The sequence below is a fragment of the Heterostelium album genome, assembly GCF_000004825.1.
Source record: "Heterostelium album PN500 unplaced genomic scaffold PPL_contig1, whole genome shotgun sequence".
Classification (NCBI taxonomy): Eukaryota; Evosea; class Eumycetozoa; order Acytosteliales; family Acytosteliaceae; genus Heterostelium; species Heterostelium album.
Window position 1 is genome coordinate 1,137,058 of NW_008805078.1, and position 19,040 is coordinate 1,156,097.

The window sequence follows — 19,040 nt, forward strand, 5'->3', positions numbered from 1 at the left end:
GATTCACTTTCAATGAGTGTTAAATTGAAAAAAATATTTCTATCTCCGGAACTGACATCGATGGTTGTTGGTGAGAATACAAAATCAGATAACTTTGGAGCAGTTGTATCAGTAGCTATATCATCATAAAAAATATTAGAATGTAATTCTTTAAAAAAATAGAATAAAAATACATACATGGATCACATGTAACTCTAATTCTTAATTGGTTTTGATATGTTCCATAAACAGTGGTTAATGGATCATATTCTTTGGTAAATGTATTTTTCAAATCGGTGATAGAATATAGAGACACATTGTAAATACTATAAGTCTGTGATTTACAAGTTCCAGAAACTGGATAGTTTACTCTATACATTCCATTTCCAACCATACTAGAACTACCAAAATTAATTTTATATGGGAAAAAGTCGATATCAGAGATAATATTTACTTCTCCATATGAAAATCCAACACCAGATATAGTGAATATCCACCCAATATTTGTTGAAGGACCTGTAGCTGGAACATTAATAGCAGGAAAAGCTGATATTGCCTCAATCTTTGGTACATAGTAAAAAGATTCTATAAAATTTAAAAATTAATTTTAAATTTAAAGTTTTTATATCTACAACTTTCATACCTGTATTAAAAACCTTTAATGCTACTGGTGTTCCAAAATAAGATTCCATCATATATGATGTGAAAACAAAACTATCAATAAAAAGACTATAATAAAATGTACCTGGTACACTTCCTTTTGGAATGGTAATATTGATAACATATAAACCTGTATCCCAATCGAAAACACCTTTCTGTTTCACATCACTATAGTATGTTGTAACATAAGTTACTAACTCTCGATATGGTTTCGATAGACCAAACATCAAAGTTGTATAGTCATTATCATTTGTTGTATCAAAGAGAATTTTACTGAAATTGAATGAAGTAAAATCGGTATAATTGATTGATACTTTAAATAAAAATGTTAGTGATATACTTTGAATTATATCAAAAAAGATATGTAAGACTTACAGATATAGTCTGAAGGAATAGTTGGGAGTAATTTAGATTGAAGTGGTGAAAAAAGAGTTCCACTGGCATAGTTATATGATCGATAACAAGCATCTTGAATGTTAAGCATGTAATCAGAGCTTGATGGTGTATATAGAATATCAAAGATTGATAATCCAATAGTGGCATCATAGTATGATAAAATATCATTGGCACGATAAGATTTTTGTGAAATAGAAATCGATAAAATTTGGCAAGTGGAGGTAAAGTTTAACCTGAACATTATTTGAGGAAAAACTATCTGTTGAATTGTGCAATCATTAATAATTAAACTATAGGCTAATTGATAAATAATGTTATTAATTTACTGAAGAAATTCAAAATTCACCAATTTCTTACCATTTTGCTGTGGTGAAAAACTTGGAGGAACTGGAGAAGGTACCTGTGCATTTTTACCACTAGGATAAAATTCAAAATTTGGAATGGTAGATATATATTGATTTAGTGGGTAACTGTATCTGTAGTTATATCTTAAGGTAGTAGGATTCAATATCCAAGGGAATAGAGTTGGGTGTGAAATTGGAAGACTGGGGGATATTGTGGTGTTTAAAAATGGTTTGGCAATAACTGAATATTCTAACTCCACGGTTACCAAATTAAATTGATATGTAGTGTCATACTCGTATGAAGCAGTTGGGACAAATGAATAATATGAACTACTTTTTGAGATAGTGTATAGTTGGTTGATGATTGTTGAGGTTTGATCTAGAATATAGGATTTGGCTTCACCAGGTCCAATAGCATTATCGAGGCTTTGCACAGCCAAATAAAGTGAATGGGTATTATTGTATTCCACCAATGAAAAAGGTACCGCTGAGTCAAAGAATGGTGGCGAATAAAAATACCAATTAAACAATGAATTTGAATTCAATACTGTTAAAAAGCTAATCACTGAATATTGAGTCTGCTGATAGTCTGAGAACAAATTCGATCCAGAAGGTGGGTAGATTACTTCACTTACGACATTCGAAGTTCTACTATCTAATTAGAATAGAAACTATATTAATATAATTTATATTTACTTGTTTTAAAAAATCTTACCTGCCAAAGCTAATAGATTTATTATATCAACAGAGGTAGATGATCCTCGATATGAAAGAGTTACTGGAATCGTAGCTGGTTGAGAAAGGTATCCTGGGATTATAGATAATTTTATTTTCTGGAATCTTGCATAACCATCAGACAACATTTGACATTTGAATAGTGTAGTTGTACAGTTCATAGCTTCAGCAGGAAGAAAAGGTGGAAAGGCAAACTCCAAATATGAGTACTGATCAATGCTATTAACCAAAGAAGGAAATCCTTGCTTTATTACTTTAAAATCATTCATATCAATCTCTGTAGATTGGTTTTGATTTTTGTTAATAATAAATATATATATTTTTAAATTTCGAACACATTACCATAACAAGTCAAATTTGCGGTATAATCAACATTAAAAGTTGAATCTTTCATGTTGAGCTTAAAAGAAGAAGATGTAACCATTGGATCCATCTTAACTTTCATATCTATATAGAATAACTGTACACCTTCACTTTTAGAGTTCATTACCAAAGTAAACTCAGTTCCAGCCGGTTCAACAAAGCTAAATGAATATGATGGATTTGAATCTTGACTTTCTAAAGCAACTGTCAACTTGTATGAGCATGTATTCTCGAGTGACTTTATAGGAATAGTTTCTTGAATATGTGCATTTTTAATTTTAATTCCATTTGTAAAACCTTATTATATTTAATGATTTAGTTTGTGTTTTAACTAATAAAAAACAAATAAAAAAAATAAACTTACTGATTGTCAGAAAAATGGTAAAAATCAAAGATATAATACTGTTCATTCTCAAAAAAATAGAATAATGGTAAAAGTCTTAAATGATGATATGATTAAAATCTAATCCATTTCAAACTAATGAACTAGATACATGTCTTTTAAAAAAGATTTGTAGAATCAGCAAAAATCTCGATATTTTTAAATATCAAGGATTTTTTATTGATGAATAAAATTTTATCATGAGATGCATGTTTTGCAACAAAATACAGGACCCTATTTTTTGTAAAATCATAAAAAAGGTGGAAAAAAAAATAAAAAATAAGATTTTAATATTTCTAAAACCGTTGATTTTTCGTTTGCAAATTATCTTAAAACTGAAAAAATTGATCACCTGGTTAACAATTAAAAATTTACCATAATAATATTTATTTTTTTATTAAAGTCCTTTGTTATTAATTTCTCTCAATCTTTTCTTCATTTTCATTTCTTGTAGTTTATATTGCTTTCTCTTTAGAATATATATTGTAGCACCAATCGCAATTGAAACAAAGACAACAACACCAACAACAATACCAGCAATTGCACCATTACTTAATTTCTTTGATGATGAACAAATGAAATCAGAGGTATCTGTTTCTCCAACATCAATTAGATTTGAGAAATCTGGATCTAAACTAACAAATTGACTATAAGCTCCAACTGTAATACCAACGGTTACTGATCGCATTTGTTTGGTTTGATCTTCGTCATCTTCAATGATTATATTCTGAATGTTTCTGACCCCTGTTGTCTACGACACCCTTCGAAAGGAATCTTCCATAAAGACTGTTATCTCCAACATTCAATTTGATCCATTGAACACTCTTATCGACAACACCAACACCAGATGATGAACAAACATCCGATTTATCTGTTTGAATCGATGATCTCATCAATATTTGAATGAGATTCGTTTGATCTTTGAATTGATATGAACTCATATTCATTGAGAATTTGATTGTCGATTCTGGAATGAAGAGTTGTTCATCTGCAAATGTGATATTGTCTGAATTCTTGAAATATTCAATCGATACATTTAATAATGTTGATCTATTGTCTAATTGTGTTGAATAGAAATATTTTGGATTTCGTTAAAGTCGTACTTAGATCTGTAAAATACCATTTACTGATATTGAATGTTTGAACAACATTCATTGTTGCATCCAATTCTCTGATCCCAATGATTTCGATCGATGTTGTGATTAGACTTCCAGATTCTGTTATATTTGTTCCTGTTATTGGTTCTTGGTAGGCCGGAGGGATTGGGGTAATAATGGTTTCTTTTTAAAAATACAAAAATTATTAATAGAATGAAAACTAAAATTTAATATTAATTTTAAACTTACTTGAAGAACATGATGGACCATACCATGGTGATTGACATACACAACTAGAGTTGATACACTTTCCATTATTATAACATAATAAATCAATGCATTTTTGTGGTTCAGCAGTAGGAGTTGGGGAAAGAGTTGGTGTCGGGGTAGTGGTTGGTATGGGGGTAGTAGTTGGTTCAGGTATTGCCCTTATAATAGGAATAACTAGAATGTTTGATTGAATGTTATTTCTAACTACATAAACTGTAATATAGCTTGCTTGGATTTGTGGAATATTGCTAATAGTTAAAACGGTAGCGCCGATTTGAGAAAATGTTGAATTTTGATAACCTTGACCATCACGATAATCTATTTTTGCTGAAAATGTGCTCGCGTCTCTACCAAATGATCTACCATAGACAATGATTTTACCTCCTCTGGCAGTAAGTCTTGAGGATGTAGTTAAATACGGTTGATCCAGAGTTAAAGTTAGTTTAACCGAATAGGGGAAGGCTAAATCTCTTAGATCTGTAGATGTATAACCTCTTTTGTTATCATTGTTGTCTGATATTCCACTCATACTTATCAAAAGAAAATCCATTCCGAAACCAAACGGTAAGTCACATTCTGCAATATAGGAATTTACAAAACCATTACCCGAAGATAAATATGATTGAATTTCAATGTAATTTCCATTTAGAGAAACTATTTGAATCTTTGGAAGATGTCTCTCTGATATACCAGTTCCATTGGTAAATTCATTCAAGACAAAACTGAATGAAATCTTTCTATTCAAAGTACCGACGTCAATTGAATTTGTTGATACATTGAAAAAAGATAAAGTAGGTGCGTCTCCGTCATTTGCTAAATAGAGATATTATACATTAAAATGATGCAATAGCTTTTAAAGAGTATTTTACTTACATATTAATACACAATAAGTATAAACTATTAATTGATTTTCATACTGTGAACCATATATAGTAGATAAGGGGTTAAAAGGAATATCCATTATATTAAGATCAGCTCTTTCTGAGAATAAGGACATATTCTTCATGGAGTATCCTTGTTCTCTACATGTTGAATTTTTCATAAAGGTTACTCTATATACACCATTGAACTTGTCACCGGAAACAAGATTTGATATATTAAAATGGATTCTTCTAGGAACCAAGTCTAGATCAGAGATAATATCAACTTCACCATAAGAAAATCCAATCTTGTTTGAAATTGTTAAATTCCATCCAATCTCTGTTGGTTGATTAACATTCAAAGTTACAACTGTACTTGGGAAAGCAGCTATAGAATCGAGCATTGGTGTACTAAAAAGGGTAACTTGTAATTTGTCAAAAAAGTTAATAATAGTAATAAAAATATTAAACAAAATAACCTACTTGTATTGGTAACATAAAGAGAAGCACTACTTCCAAAATATGTTTCTAGTATAAAGGAATCGAAAATAAAATTCGATATAAATATTCCATAAGTAATCTTTCCAGGTGGAATTCCTTGAGGAATAGTTATATTATTAATGAAATATGATTGACTAACAGAATTAAATTCTGCTATTAGAAAATTATTTTTGTATGGTAATGTAATGAAAACCTCTGCATCTGGATAGGATTTTCTCAACTTGAATTCAAGGGATGTGATTGCTTTGTCTGTGGTGACATTGAAATTATTGTTTGAAAATTGAAAATAAACAAAATCGGTAATATTGAGGGTCACTTAAAATGAATATGTTAATAAATATTTCAAATTCCAAAGGTATCAATTAACTTACAATAAAGATTTTTTGTTAATGTTTCAAAATATACAAAAGTTGTAGAAGGAGAATAAAACAGGCCACTTGAGTATGAATATTGTTTGGCGCAGGCATCATATAGAGAAAACTCAATGGAAGCAGAAGTAGAGGGGAAAACTACTTCATATGTTCCATTGGTATAGGTTCCATCTATGAGAATATCATTTGCTTTGAAATTTGCAGATCCCATTCTTACTGATAGAATTGGACAAGTAGAAACAACACTAAATCTAGACATGATAATTGGATAGGATACAGGTGTGAATATAATGAATTGCAAAATAGCATTATAATCTAAAAAATAAATTAAATAAAATTAATAAAATAAAATACAAAATTTATGATAAATTAATCATACCATATGTCAAGACAGGAATAGGAGTATAACCATTTCCACCAGGTAAATAATTTAGGTAAGATCCTCCATATGAATAATATTTGTAAAGTGGATAGACTACTTTAAAAATATAACCTTCTGAAGAGTAGTTGTAGTAGAATGGTAACATAGCGGGTATATTTATACTATCTGATGGACTCATCATAACATTTAAATTTGGTGTAGCAATAGCACTCAATTGGAGATAAGAACTAACCAAATAACAATCGAGTTGAGAATCGAATACCTGTTCTACATTATTTAAACTACCAAAATCTTAATAGCAAAATTAATATTTTATTTAATGATTATTTTATTAATAACTTACTGTATGGGTTAAATGTTGATGAATAAGTATCGGAAATAAGAGTCGATGTTACATCTATCATATATGTTGATGCTTTTCCAGCCTCTAATGTACCAAATTGTCTACTGTCCATGTATAAAGAATGAGATTGATTAAACTCTACTAATCTAAAAGGTGTAACTTGATAATAGAATGTAAAATTATATACAGAAACAAACATTGCGCTTGAATTTTCTACCCAGAGAAAATCAAGCTTATCAATTAATGACAATTGATAATCTTGATTAACAGTTGTTCCGGACGGTGGGTAGTGTAACTCATTTTTTATAATGGAACTAGGAACTTGAAATAAATATAAAGAATTAAATTAATAAGTATTGAAATCTAATTAGGTTAAATGATTAACGCTTACTTGATGTAGGGAATACATTTGGGAAATCGAGAGAGACATTGACACCTCTAAATGAAAGTGTCAAGGGAATTGTCGAAGGTAATGAACTAATTGGGGGAACCATTGTAAACCCAACAACCAATCTGGCAAAACGAGATCCTGCTTCTGGTGCAACTGCACACGATATAGTATTATAGACTGTAGAACATGCTATTGGACCATCTACATTGGAGACTTCTGGAGGGAATTGAAACTCTACTAAAGATACCATATTTGGTCCCACATACATTGTTGGTTTAGAAAAATTATTGATAGTAAATCCCCCCATATCCAACTCTATTTTAAAGGTTAAATATATATTTAATATAAAATAGGAAATATATTTAAATTATATTATTTTACCTTGACAATTATAACCTGACAATACGAAGGTGGTTTCTATAAAATCGATAGGATCAGAAATACCAAGAGTTATAGAGGTAGTCACAACACCTGGTGGCAGAGATATAGAAAATTGGAATGTAAATAATTGTTTTATTACTGTAGAGGAATTATCGTAGGAGATTAGCACATTAAGAAAAGTATTCGGATTTGGTGAGACTATTCTAAAATTGTTTGATGTAAGCAACCCTGGATATGAAACAACAAAAGATGATCCAAAATTACAGTTATTATTAGAATCTTTAAAAGGGAAAGGTTCTTGAATCCTATATGCCAATAAATTTACTGCTACTCCATTTACAAAATCTAAATTTTAAATAAAAAATTATAAAAAAATAAATTAATTTTAACAAAAACTATAAAAAATTTAATTTAATTTGGAACATACTTAATTCAAATAAAAGAACTAAAGATATTAAAAACAAATAATTATAATTCATTTTATTTTTTTAATAGTTTTATATTATTAAAGTATAAAAAAATTAGATTTATAATAACGTAGTGAATTTTATTCAAAATTTGATTGATTTATATGTACTTACACTAAAGATTTCATATCTTCCTAAAAATCTTTCGGAAAGGAAATATCTTGATATTTAATTTTTTTCATAATAGATTTAGCATTACAAAGATTTCTTTTTTTTCTTGTTTATTACTTAAATAAAAATCTAACATTAACAAAACTAATCCTAATCTTTAAATAATTTGGGGTTGAAGATCTTTATTTAATATTTAGTTATCATGATAATGATAGTTGTAGAAAAAAAAAACAAAAAAAATAATTAATAAAAATAGATTATATTTAAAAATTATATTAAAAAATACTTACAAGTCCAGTTCACAAAATTTTTATATGGGGTTCGCATTAATTTTTTTTCCTCCCATATTAACCCCCATATAAAAATTTTCACTTGTATACAAACACTGGAAATTTGAACAAAAAAAAAACATAATTTGTTGAAAAAAAAAAGATCTTTTTTTTTGATGATGATGTATATTTGGAACATTTTTTTGAACTAACCCCATGCGCAAAGATTTTTTTTTTTTTTTGACACTAATTATTTTTATTTTTCTTTTTAGGTGGTTGATTAGTGAATGTTGTTTTATTTTTTTATATGATCACACATATTTTCACCCAATCATCAAAAATAATAATTGTTTTTTTTTGTTTATGTAAATGTAGAATAGATAAATATTTGTTTTTTGTTTTTTTGTTTTTTTATATGTTTGATGACTGTGAAAAATATTATGTTGCAGTGTAAAATAAGAGTGAACATAAGAGTGGTATGGGTGAATGAAAATTGATTGTATTTGATTTTGTTCATACATATCACTGTAATCGCTGTCATATGAGCGAGTAAGAAATGAAGAAGTTAATACAAATAAATCAACTTCAATAATTAAATTAAATATAGAACTAAAAAATAATTAACAGCAAACAGGTGTCGCTGTGTTGAATCGGTATATACATTTGAATTTAATAATAACAATAATAATAATAATAATTTGTTATCAAAACAATTTATCTTAAGTTTTTATTATTGTTATACAAATAATAATATATATTAAATAAATAAATATATTAATAATTATAATATTAAATCAGAGATATTAATCAACAATAACTTCATCTCCTATTTTTTGTATCAACAGATATTACTCTTTTTTTTTTGTTCAAATTAACCTTTTAAAATAAAATAATAACTCTTTATTTTATTTATCTATAAAAAAAAGTAAAAAGAATGAAATTTGTTAAACATAGTTTTCGTTTTGGTGGAGATGAAATAGAGTTACCATCGAGTATTATTTTCAAAGTTTTTGAATATGTTTTCAATAATGAAATGCCTTCGAAATATTATGTTACTCTAAGTTTAGTTTGCAAGTTGTGGCGGCAATATGCATTCCTCTCTGTGCAAACAATAAGATTGGTACCGAAACGTCTACAACATCTCTTAATGCCATATAAACCAGTTGCTTTGGATACTGCTCTGTCAACTATTTCCAACATGTTGATCAACTCCAGAACCATCACTGTGCTGGACCTCTCCAATTCGGAAATTGATATCACTAGAACAAGTATTATAGGAGTTGGAATTGCCCACTCTGAAAGTGTAAAACATCTAAACCTTCATTGTACCGCGCTAGACGATAAAGCTGCCAAAGAACTTGCCGATGCTTTACGTGATAACAAGACGATCCAAACCATTGACCTGTCACACAATCATATTGGTGCGGAAGGAGCTCTAGCAATTGCACAATCGCTAGAATCTAGCAAAACAATAACAACAATCGACCTCTCCAAGAATCAAATCGGTAATCAAGGTGCTCTTTCGATTGCCAAAGTATTTGGAAAGAGTAGGGTAAAGGTGAATCTAGCCTCCAATCAAATCGGAAGTGATTGTATTATCGCCATAGCCAAAGCAAGAAAATCAACAAAAACCTCGTTCCTCTACAAGAGTGGACTGAAACTTACAACGATGGATGGAAGATGTACTTTAACTGCCTCTGTAGAAACATAAAATAAACTTATCACTGTTACTCTAATAAAAAGATTACAATTTTTTTTTTAATAGAATAATAGATTTATTTATACCATATTTTTTTTAATTTTAGTTTAAACTAATGTCTTTTTTGTTTCTTTCGATTTTAGATGCCATATATATTTTCATTTGATATTTAAATTTTTTGAAAATAATTAAACCTAAAATGGAAACTAAGACCAAACCTCCGGCAACAGATCCAACTATGATGGCAATCAATCGATTTGAAGAGTTTGATTTTTTTCCACATTCAAGTTCGTCGTCATTCAATAACACAGAAAAATCAGGATCGATATCGGCCAAGACTTGGTAGGATGGAACTGTGGTGGCAATCAATACTTCCATTGAATTTGTTGTAGAACCACTTTCTTCTGCAGAGTTACTCTCGCTAATGATTGTGTTTCTAATTCTAATATTTCTACCATCTACCACAGCTGTATCTATAAATCTACCATAGATTGAAACGTCATTGATTCTCATATTGATCCATTGAAGGTTATTACCACTATCCTCTCCTTTCTCTGTTTTTGAACAGCTGTCTGACGATGACTTTGATTGGACTTTGGTCGAGATTACAACCTGAAGTGAATTGAGTAGATCTGAAAATGGGTATGGTAACAAAGTGATTGAGAATTTAACTGAATTTGGTGCCATGCTAATTGTTTTTCCTGCAAACTGATATTCGGTTTGTTTTGGGAAATAATTGACAGTTACAATGATACTAGAAATTGGTTTCGAATAAATGATTGTAGTATAACTATACGATTGATATTCATCATCTACATTGGTAATATTTTGATATTCCCATTTGGTAAGATTGTATCTTGCAGCTATTTCCATTGTTGGATTGATCTCTCTAAGCTCGACAATTGATACTCCAGAAGAGAAATTATCTAAATTATCAGTGATAATAGTTGGAGATGTTTCATCCGGTTGATTTGGTACTCCAATGGTTTCTAAATAATTAATAGTTAATATTTTAATTCTTTAAAATCAATGAAAAAAATACAAAATAAAACTTACGTGAATTACAATTTGGTCCCCAATATGGTGGTTTACATATACATTGATTATTTTGACAAACACCATTATTATAACATTGCATGGTACATGGAGTGGTAGTCGTTGTAGATGTAGGTGAAGGAGTTGGAAGTGATTGTGATGGTTTTGATTGGATATTCTCTGCTAAAACTTCATTTGATGTCAGGTCTCCTGACACAACTGATCTGATCACCCTTACTTGCAACCTAGAATTCGATTGTAGATCACCTGAATATCGACAAACAATAACTGGGGCAGAGATAAATAGTAGTGGACATTGTTTGTATCCACTTCCATTGTTAACGAAAACCTGAGTGCTATTTGATATTCCTAAGATTCCCAATCTATATCCATAGATTGTAATGTTCTTACTGAAACTTTCATAGGTTACACGGCTGACAATTGGAGTGGGTTGTAGATTATATGTGGGCTTGACAAAGTTTTGTTTGTCCTTCAAATCTTTGGCATTCATACCAGAGTAATAATTAAAGGTGTTTGTAATTCCAAAAATTGAAATAAAACAACCTCCAACCGATCCGAAACCATAGGGTAGTGTACCATTTACATAATACCAAACATCCAGATCTTCAGATGAAGAGTTGTAAAAAAACCGAATTAAATGATGCGATGTGTTGATTAATTGTTTGGAAATATACTACTGGTTGGTAGAAGGTACTCATTGGATGTGTATATTTGACATTGAAATATAGCTCGATATTTGCTGTTTGTAGAACATCGATTGTAGGGCTTCTGATGCTCAAAGAGCTGATCCAATTGAATTGTAAAGAAGGAAATGGTTGATAACAAAATACTTGAATGGTCCTCTGTTGATAGACCATTGAACTAAGTAAATTAAAGAATGGATTGACAAAATTGGATTTGTCTGTAAAATCTTCAAAGGAAGTAGCCATATTTCCAAGAATATCATAGAGGACAAAGTCAATTCTAAATGTAGAATTACCAAACGGATAAGGAATGCTAAAATCTATACCATAGGTAGATGAAAAGGCATCACCGGAAATGAAATATCTGCCATTTGGTGAAAATGAAAAATTGGTGGGTCTGTGCATTTCATCAGACTGTACTCTGGCAACTCCATAATCAAAACCAGTATGATCTTCAACTGTAAATTTCCATCCGATTACAGTAACTGATTTTAAAATTAATGGGGAAGGAACTGTTGATTTAATATCACTAATCATTGGTCCCATATTATCAGAAACTAAATTGAAAAAAAAATATATATAAATAAATATTAATAATTATTTGGAAATATAAATTTTTAAACTTTTTTTAACTTACAATTTGATGTTACATTTAAAAGTGATTGATTTTTAATTGAGTATATAGAATAGAGCAATGAATTGGGGATTGGATTTGGATAGGAAAACAATGTATATTTAATGGATCCAGAGAAAAGTCTTGCTCTTATTCTAATGGGAATAACAAACTTGTTCAATGATCTATCGTAACTACCCTCAAAGATATATTTTTCGTCGGCATAGTGTTCATGAAAGTAAATTTGAATTTTGGGCTTTTGATATTTATCTAAATCTGACATATCAGAGAGATTGAAATAGAGTACAGTATCCTGATAACCATCGCTAATATCTAGATTATTTGGTTGAAAGTAGAATTCACTAATTTTGAAAGGGTCAATAGAAACTACCAAAAAGAAAGAATTTAACCATTTGTTAATGAAAACAATATTAGATTGTTTCTAAAAAATATATACATACATAAAGGTGGACTTGGAAGAGGTGGCAAATCGGCTCTATATAATGCATTTTCAATAAATAGTGAACTTGTTGATGTGATATCAATGATTTGGTATGTTTTTTGGGCACTTAACTGAGGCGTTGGTTTCATCTTTACCAAAATTTCGTATGTACCAAAAGTGAAATTGCCATCTGTTAGATATTTATAATCGATAATATCTCCATCTGATGTGATCGCTTGATAGAAATCTGCTTGAGATTGAATCTGTAGCTGAAGAACATATGAATAGGAATCAAATTGCTCCATTCTAATACTATTTAATTTGGGTGGAGATGAAGCTGGTATGGGGACTTTAAAGAAAATAAGTTATAGGCACTAAAAATATTTATAATTGATTCAGCTCAATTACTTAACATACATGTATAATTATCCCATTGGCTATATGTAAACTGGACATCCATATTTAAAACTCTATTGTATAAGATTTGGGAAATTCTGGATGAAGATAAATATGGTGGATAAATTGTAACACAAATAAAACTTGATCCATTAAATTGATAGCCAAAAGGAAATGCCGGTAACATTTTATCATTGAGTCTAATCGGAAAAGAAGTGTCAAAATAGTCTACTGAATACAATAATAAACTTGCTAATATTGGTGATGAGATTTGTTGTAAAAAAGGGGCATTAATAGCGAGTGGTGAGATGTTATATTGAAGAGAAAGGTAGCTGTTGTTGTTGTTGTTGCTGTTGCTGTTGTTTCCAAAATCCCATGACTCTAAAGTGTAAGTTGAATTGGTTAGAGGGAAACCAGTTGAATATTGTATCAATGCACTCTGCAGATTTCCTTGAAGCGGAATTATTTTGCTGGAAAAAGGTGAGACATTGGTACTTCCGAAATAGAGTCTATCCGATAGCAGAACAGTTGGGACTTGGATATTGATACTGCCTAGCGGATTATTTATATTTAAAAGGGAGTCGGTAGTTTGGATCCTTGGTGTGAGAATAGAACCTTTCGGGGAGAGTGTTGATCTAATTGACAAAGTAAGGGGTACCTGTGGACTACCATTGAAATTCAAGAGCACTAACAGAGTTGTGGGAATACTTGATTTTAATAGAGGTGTTAACTTTATGAGGTAGGTGCAATCTTTCGTAGTCGCCTTCACCGGGTAGATTGCACATGAATAGGTATCACAAGCACAACCTGTAGGCTGGTTAGCACTCGAGGGAAGTCTTACTCCACCGTGCAAAATATAATTGAAAGGCGTGGAAAGAAGCCCCTGGGATAGAGAATTCACTCTGACCGTGGGTATGGTGCACCCCAGAGTGTGTGGAATCGAATAATAAGTGGAACCAATCGTAAAGGAAATATTTACTGTAGTGTTTTTGGTATACTGTAAATCAAAGTACGCCAGTTGAGTGCCGGATCCTAATGAAGGTATTAACTTTTGTTCGATAACCGTATAGTTTATTTTTAGGTTACTAACAATCGTTGAATCTTCGATGGCAACTGTAAGTCTGGCATTGTTGGTAGCTCCACAAAAACCACTTGGTGGTGTTAAATAAACATGGATATCTGAATTATTTAAATGAACTGTTGCAATGTAAAAAATTTTGATTAATATTTAAAAATTAAAAAAAAAAAAAATCTTTTTGATTACCTTGAAATAATAAAAAAATAAATAGTATAAAATATCTATTTAATGTGAATGATATCATTTGATATTTGTATGGTAGATATTTATCTACTTTTTCGTTTTTGTGATCTTTTGTTCTGATTCTTGCAACTTAGTTCAATAAAAAGTTTGCTTGCAAGAAGAAATCAAGATGAAAAAATAAAAAATCTAAAAGTTTTTTTTTTAAAGTCGCAAACCATCGTGTTATTGAGAAAAGCTATAAGAATTGCGAGGGTTTCATTAAAAAAAAAAAATAAAAATAAATAAATACCTCAAACACATTAAATTTTGTTTTGTTTCGCTGCTCTATATTCATTTGCAGACGCTTGATCGATTATTTAAGTAAATAATTAAATACTTGTAAAAATAAAAGTTTTTTTCTGTATTTTATTTTTAAGACTTTATTCGTATCGTTTGTTTTATATTGTCTTTACTTTTTAAGAACAATTTTGAATGATTTGAACATACAATATTTATTTTGAACAATTAACTTTGTAACTCTATTTTCTTAATAATCAAATTGAAAACAGAAGCAAAATAAAAATAAAAATAAAAAAATACGATTTTTAATTTAATATCTGATAGTTGGTGAATCGTATTAACAATGTTGATTTTTATCAATTTTTTTTTAACTGATTTTTTATTTCAAAAAAATTATTTTTTCAATTTTGACACTTTTTTTTTTTTTTATTTTATCAAAAACTGGGAATCAATAACAACTTTTTCAGTCATATATTTTTATTTCCTATTTCTTTTTTTTTTTTTTTTTTTTATATATTTTTTATTTTTCAGATACCACACGCAAAACTCTGCCGGTAACAACCAGCTAGCAAACAACAAAATCGGTTCACATTCACACCACCACCAACAATATATATACAGTGTTCAATATTCAAACCATCATATAAATATATAGAACAAAAATGGAATTCGACGAAGATACTTCATTCAAGCCAGACCCAACCTTTACAAACTCTAGACCAAAGTGGGTCGACGATGACAAAGTTAACAAGTAAGTAGAGTCTACACATTGGAATGCATCACAACAGGATTAAATTAATCAATTCTTTCTTTATTTATCAAACAATAGCTGTACTAAATGCAAAGTTAATTTCACATTATTAAATAGAAGAGTATGTAATATATACAGTTGCATAATCAAGCAACAAACCAATCTATTCTATTCTATTCTATACTACTACTACTTGAGAAGTAGAGTCGTCTTAGTTCTAGTCAGCAAATCAAACAAAAGAATCATCATTCAGTCAATCGTTTCTAAAAAATCAAGATCAAAAGCTTGACCAACAGATAATTAGTTATTTAGGATGAGAAAACAACAGAAAAACAAAACAGCAGTAGTGAGATGATTGATTGGCATAAGTGATTGATGATAGATGAACGAACTAACGACTAAACAAATGTTATCATTTGAATCAAATCGATCAATTTTATTAATATATTGATTTTCTTTTTTCTGTGTTACTTTTAATAGCATCATTGCAGGAGATGTGGATTGGTATTTTGTCAAAAGTGCTCTGCTAACAGTTGTAAGATTCCCCAGTTGAACTATAATTTCGTTCCAGTTCGTGTCTGTGATGGATGCTTCCGTATGGTTTCAATGTAAAATTATTATAACAACAACAAAAGAAAACAAAAAAAAAAAAAAAAAAACAAAAATCATTAGATAAAACTATTATATTTTTATTTTAAAACAATCAAACAAATTACTACTTCATTTCACAGATCAGAATCAGTCAGCATACTACTGTCATACTTTTAGATATCAATATTCAATTCTTCATCTACCCTTTAGTTTTTTTTATTATTTATCTTTGTAAGAGAATCATCATCATCATTAGATTTAAAACAAATATTTAGCCCAGGTTTAAACCAACTTTAAAAACAGAATACAGAAAATATTAGCAAAGAATAGAAGTGAATTCATTAAACAAAAGAATAGATATTTTTTTTTAAAAAAAAAGATATTTTTTTTTTTTTTCAAAAGGTGCACTTATTTTTATGGTATCGGAAATTAATGGATTTACTTAATTTGAGCATGGATTTTTATTTATTCAAATTTTAATAATGAAAGTGAGAGTGCTTTGTTTAGGAGTGTGTTTGTAAAGTTGTCGTCGCGAATCGAGAGTGATTGATGATAGTAATCGATTGCTTCGTCAAAGTTACCTTGAAGGTGATGAGTGAAGCCCAGTGCGCTGTAGATCGATGAGTTACCTGGTGAGAGTGTGTGTGCTATTTGATAGTACTTCAAAGCTTCGTTGAACTGTCTGCACTTTCTATAGCAGTGTGCCAAGTTAAAGAGTGTTGGCTCGTATGCAGCATTGAACAATGTTGGAAATTGACTCTTAATTATGCTACTACTTGTATTATTACTTTTAAATAAAATATTACTATTGCTATTGCTGTTGTTATTAGATGATTGTTGTTGGTTAAAATTAGCAATATCTAATGCTTTTAAGAAGAATTGAATTGCTTGTTTAAAATCATGAGCTTTGTAAGCGATTACACCCAATTCATTATAGATTAACGGATCGTATGGACATATGTCTAATGCCTGCTGAAGATACTGTTCCGCCAAGTTGAAGTTATGTATTCCAATCAACTCCATTCCAATACAAAGTAAAGGTAAATGTAATCTTATTGTGTTAGATAGATAATATGGATGTTATAATATTAGTATATATTGGTTATAGTTTGTTGATTGATAGAAAAGAGATATGTTACCCAGTTAATAATCTTGATGCAGTTCTGTAGGCAGACATTGCTTGGTCGTGTTCACCTTTGTTGGCAAAGTAGTGTCCAAAACCGAGCCATGACGCACCGAGTTTCGAGTCGTAGGTTGTCGATTTTGTAAATGCTTTCTGTGTCATATCGATGTTCTGTATCAGGTGATAGTAACATGCAATTCCATACCATGCGATGGCCGGTTGTATCTGACTATCGATCAACTGATGACATTGATAGTGTAGTTCATTCTTCATGCCAAGCTCGTACATCGACGATAGATTCACCATCAAACATGTCTTATTATTATAATATTTATCATCTTTTAATATAACTAAAAAAAATATAATATAATAAATAAAATGTTAATAACTAAAACTAAATTTTAAGAAGAAACTCTTTTTTTTCAATTCTATAACAACTTTACCTTTTAGTTATTTCATATGCATCTCTATATTGATAGTGATAGAAATAGTACTCTGCCATTGCCGATTTAAAGTCATTACTGTTGATAAGTGATTGGTTAATAGATTGATCGCCACAATCTATATTTATAAATCTTTTCTTGTTATCTTTCTTTGTTATATTATAATACTTTTGTTTGTTTGATAATTAGCAACTATAGTCAACTAATGGAAATGTTTATAAAGCTACATACTTTCTTTAATAATGTAGAGTATAACTCTTCTAACCATTTATCTTGTGCTGAGAAATTCAATAGAGATATCAATTCTAATTCCTCTGTATAATTTAATATATGATTATTAACCAATGATTCAAATGACTATAATTATATAATAATTAATTATATTAATATTAAACAACAACAATTAATTAAAGTTATTAATTAATTATTACTTACTTCATGATTCTTATAATCTTGTTTAAGTGATTTTATATACCAATACTTTGCTTTCTTCAAGTTATCCAATCCTTCAAATGCTTTTGCTCTTAAAAGTGATATCATTGATGAAATCTTGAATATGAATATATTATTATTAGTATACAAATAATTTAGATATTAATAGTAATTTTTATAATTACATTTATAGATTGATTTGTATCATTTTGTTGTTGTTGTTGTTGATTATCTACGATATTATAATATTGTAACATTTGCTGATCGTCATCACCCAATATCTTTAATACATTTTCCCAATTTTGTAACTCTAGTTTCGCTCTACCAGCCAAATAGATGTGCTTCTTATAGACAATCGAATTCGGTTGTTCAATATATTTCTGTAGAAGAAACGATGTTCTTTGATATTGTTTATCTCTAAATAAACAATCACAATATAAATATATATTATCACTATATTCTATAAATATTACAACATAATAACAATAAATAAAATGTTAATTCATTTTTTTTTCTTTTTGTTTGTATTGAATTGAATTGATTGTAATTATATAAACAAAGATTATTATTACCTTTAGAAGGATTGGGAGTTGATAATTGGAGTAGTTTATCACAATAAAATATTGAAGCAGAGTATGAATGTCTGTCAAGTGAATCCGTAACTAATTTACAAAGTTGAACTTTTAATTTATCTATATCCATTCTATTCTATTCTATTCTAATATTACAACATAATTATCACAAATATTTTGATCAAACAAAATTTTCATTTCAAAGCACTGTTTCTTGAAGTTCCCTCCAAAATTTTAAAAAAAAAATCATGATCATACTTTTTTTTTTTTGAGCACTAATAAGAACACTTTTAAAATAAATTAAATATAGATTTATGAGATCGGTTGTGTGCAAAAAAAAAGCCAAAAGTGTAAAAGGAGTGGTTACCTTTATCGATGGTTACATTTTCATTAAAAA

At 29.2% G+C, this 19,040-nt stretch overlaps 6 protein-coding genes across 6 annotated transcripts; 2 read left to right on the plus strand and 4 right to left on the minus strand.

Annotated features, from left to right (window-relative positions):
• Nucleotides 1-135: 135 nt before the first annotated feature.
• On the minus strand, nt 136-2,383 carry PPL_01269 (uncharacterized protein; the record flags this gene model as incomplete). The annotated part of the gene is made up of 6 exons (XM_020572284.1): nt 136-148; nt 174-564; nt 623-952; nt 1,015-1,332; nt 1,393-2,034; nt 2,095-2,383. 6 exons carry the CDS (start codon nt 2,381-2,383, stop codon nt 136-138), a joined length of 1,983 nt encoding a protein of 660 aa, XP_020438142.1.
• Nucleotides 2,384-2,436: 53 nt separating this feature from the next.
• PPL_01270 (calcium-binding EGF-like domain-containing protein) lies at nt 2,437-7,934 on the minus strand (the record flags this gene model as incomplete). The annotated part of the gene is made up of 14 exons (XM_020572285.1): nt 2,437-2,774; nt 3,394-3,570; nt 3,602-3,916; nt 3,987-4,139; nt 4,206-5,039; nt 5,100-5,497; nt 5,566-5,740; nt 5,959-6,273; nt 6,338-6,631; nt 6,684-6,842; nt 7,075-7,389; nt 7,456-7,653; nt 7,720-7,800; nt 7,883-7,934. The coding sequence occupies 14 exons, from the start codon at nt 7,932-7,934 to the stop codon at nt 2,437-2,439; spliced, it is 3,804 nt and encodes a 1,267-aa protein (XP_020438143.1).
• A 1,302-nt stretch (nt 7,935-9,236) lies between these two features.
• Nucleotides 9,237-10,013, plus strand: PPL_01271 (uncharacterized protein; the record flags this gene model as incomplete). Its single annotated transcript, XM_020572286.1, has 1 exon — nt 9,237-10,013. One exon carries the CDS (start codon nt 9,237-9,239, stop codon nt 10,011-10,013), a length of 777 nt encoding a protein of 258 aa, XP_020438144.1.
• A 90-nt stretch (nt 10,014-10,103) lies between these two features.
• On the minus strand, nt 10,104-15,202 carry PPL_01272 (calcium-binding EGF-like domain-containing protein; the record flags this gene model as incomplete). Its single annotated transcript, XM_020572287.1, has 9 exons — nt 10,104-10,990; nt 11,058-11,505; nt 11,732-12,297; nt 12,378-12,740; nt 12,815-13,144; nt 13,213-13,826; nt 13,884-14,370; nt 14,939-14,970; nt 15,174-15,202. 9 exons carry the CDS (start codon nt 15,200-15,202, stop codon nt 10,104-10,106), a joined length of 3,756 nt encoding a protein of 1,251 aa, XP_020438145.1.
• Nucleotides 15,203-15,393: 191 nt separating this feature from the next.
• On the plus strand, nt 15,394-16,370 carry PPL_01273 (FYVE zinc finger domain-containing protein; the record flags this gene model as incomplete). Its single annotated transcript, XM_020572288.1, has 4 exons — nt 15,394-15,482; nt 15,561-15,603; nt 15,963-16,090; nt 16,310-16,370. The coding sequence occupies 4 exons, from the start codon at nt 15,394-15,396 to the stop codon at nt 16,368-16,370; spliced, it is 321 nt and encodes a 106-aa protein (XP_020438146.1).
• Nucleotides 16,371-16,538: 168 nt separating this feature from the next.
• Nucleotides 16,539-18,773, minus strand: anapc6 (TPR repeat-containing protein; the record flags this gene model as incomplete). Its single annotated transcript, XM_020572289.1, has 7 exons — nt 16,539-17,124; nt 17,213-17,546; nt 17,719-17,788; nt 17,871-17,996; nt 18,075-18,188; nt 18,257-18,531; nt 18,644-18,773. 7 exons carry the CDS (start codon nt 18,771-18,773, stop codon nt 16,539-16,541), a joined length of 1,635 nt encoding a protein of 544 aa, XP_020438147.1.
• Between the last annotated feature and the right edge of the window lie 267 nt (nt 18,774-19,040).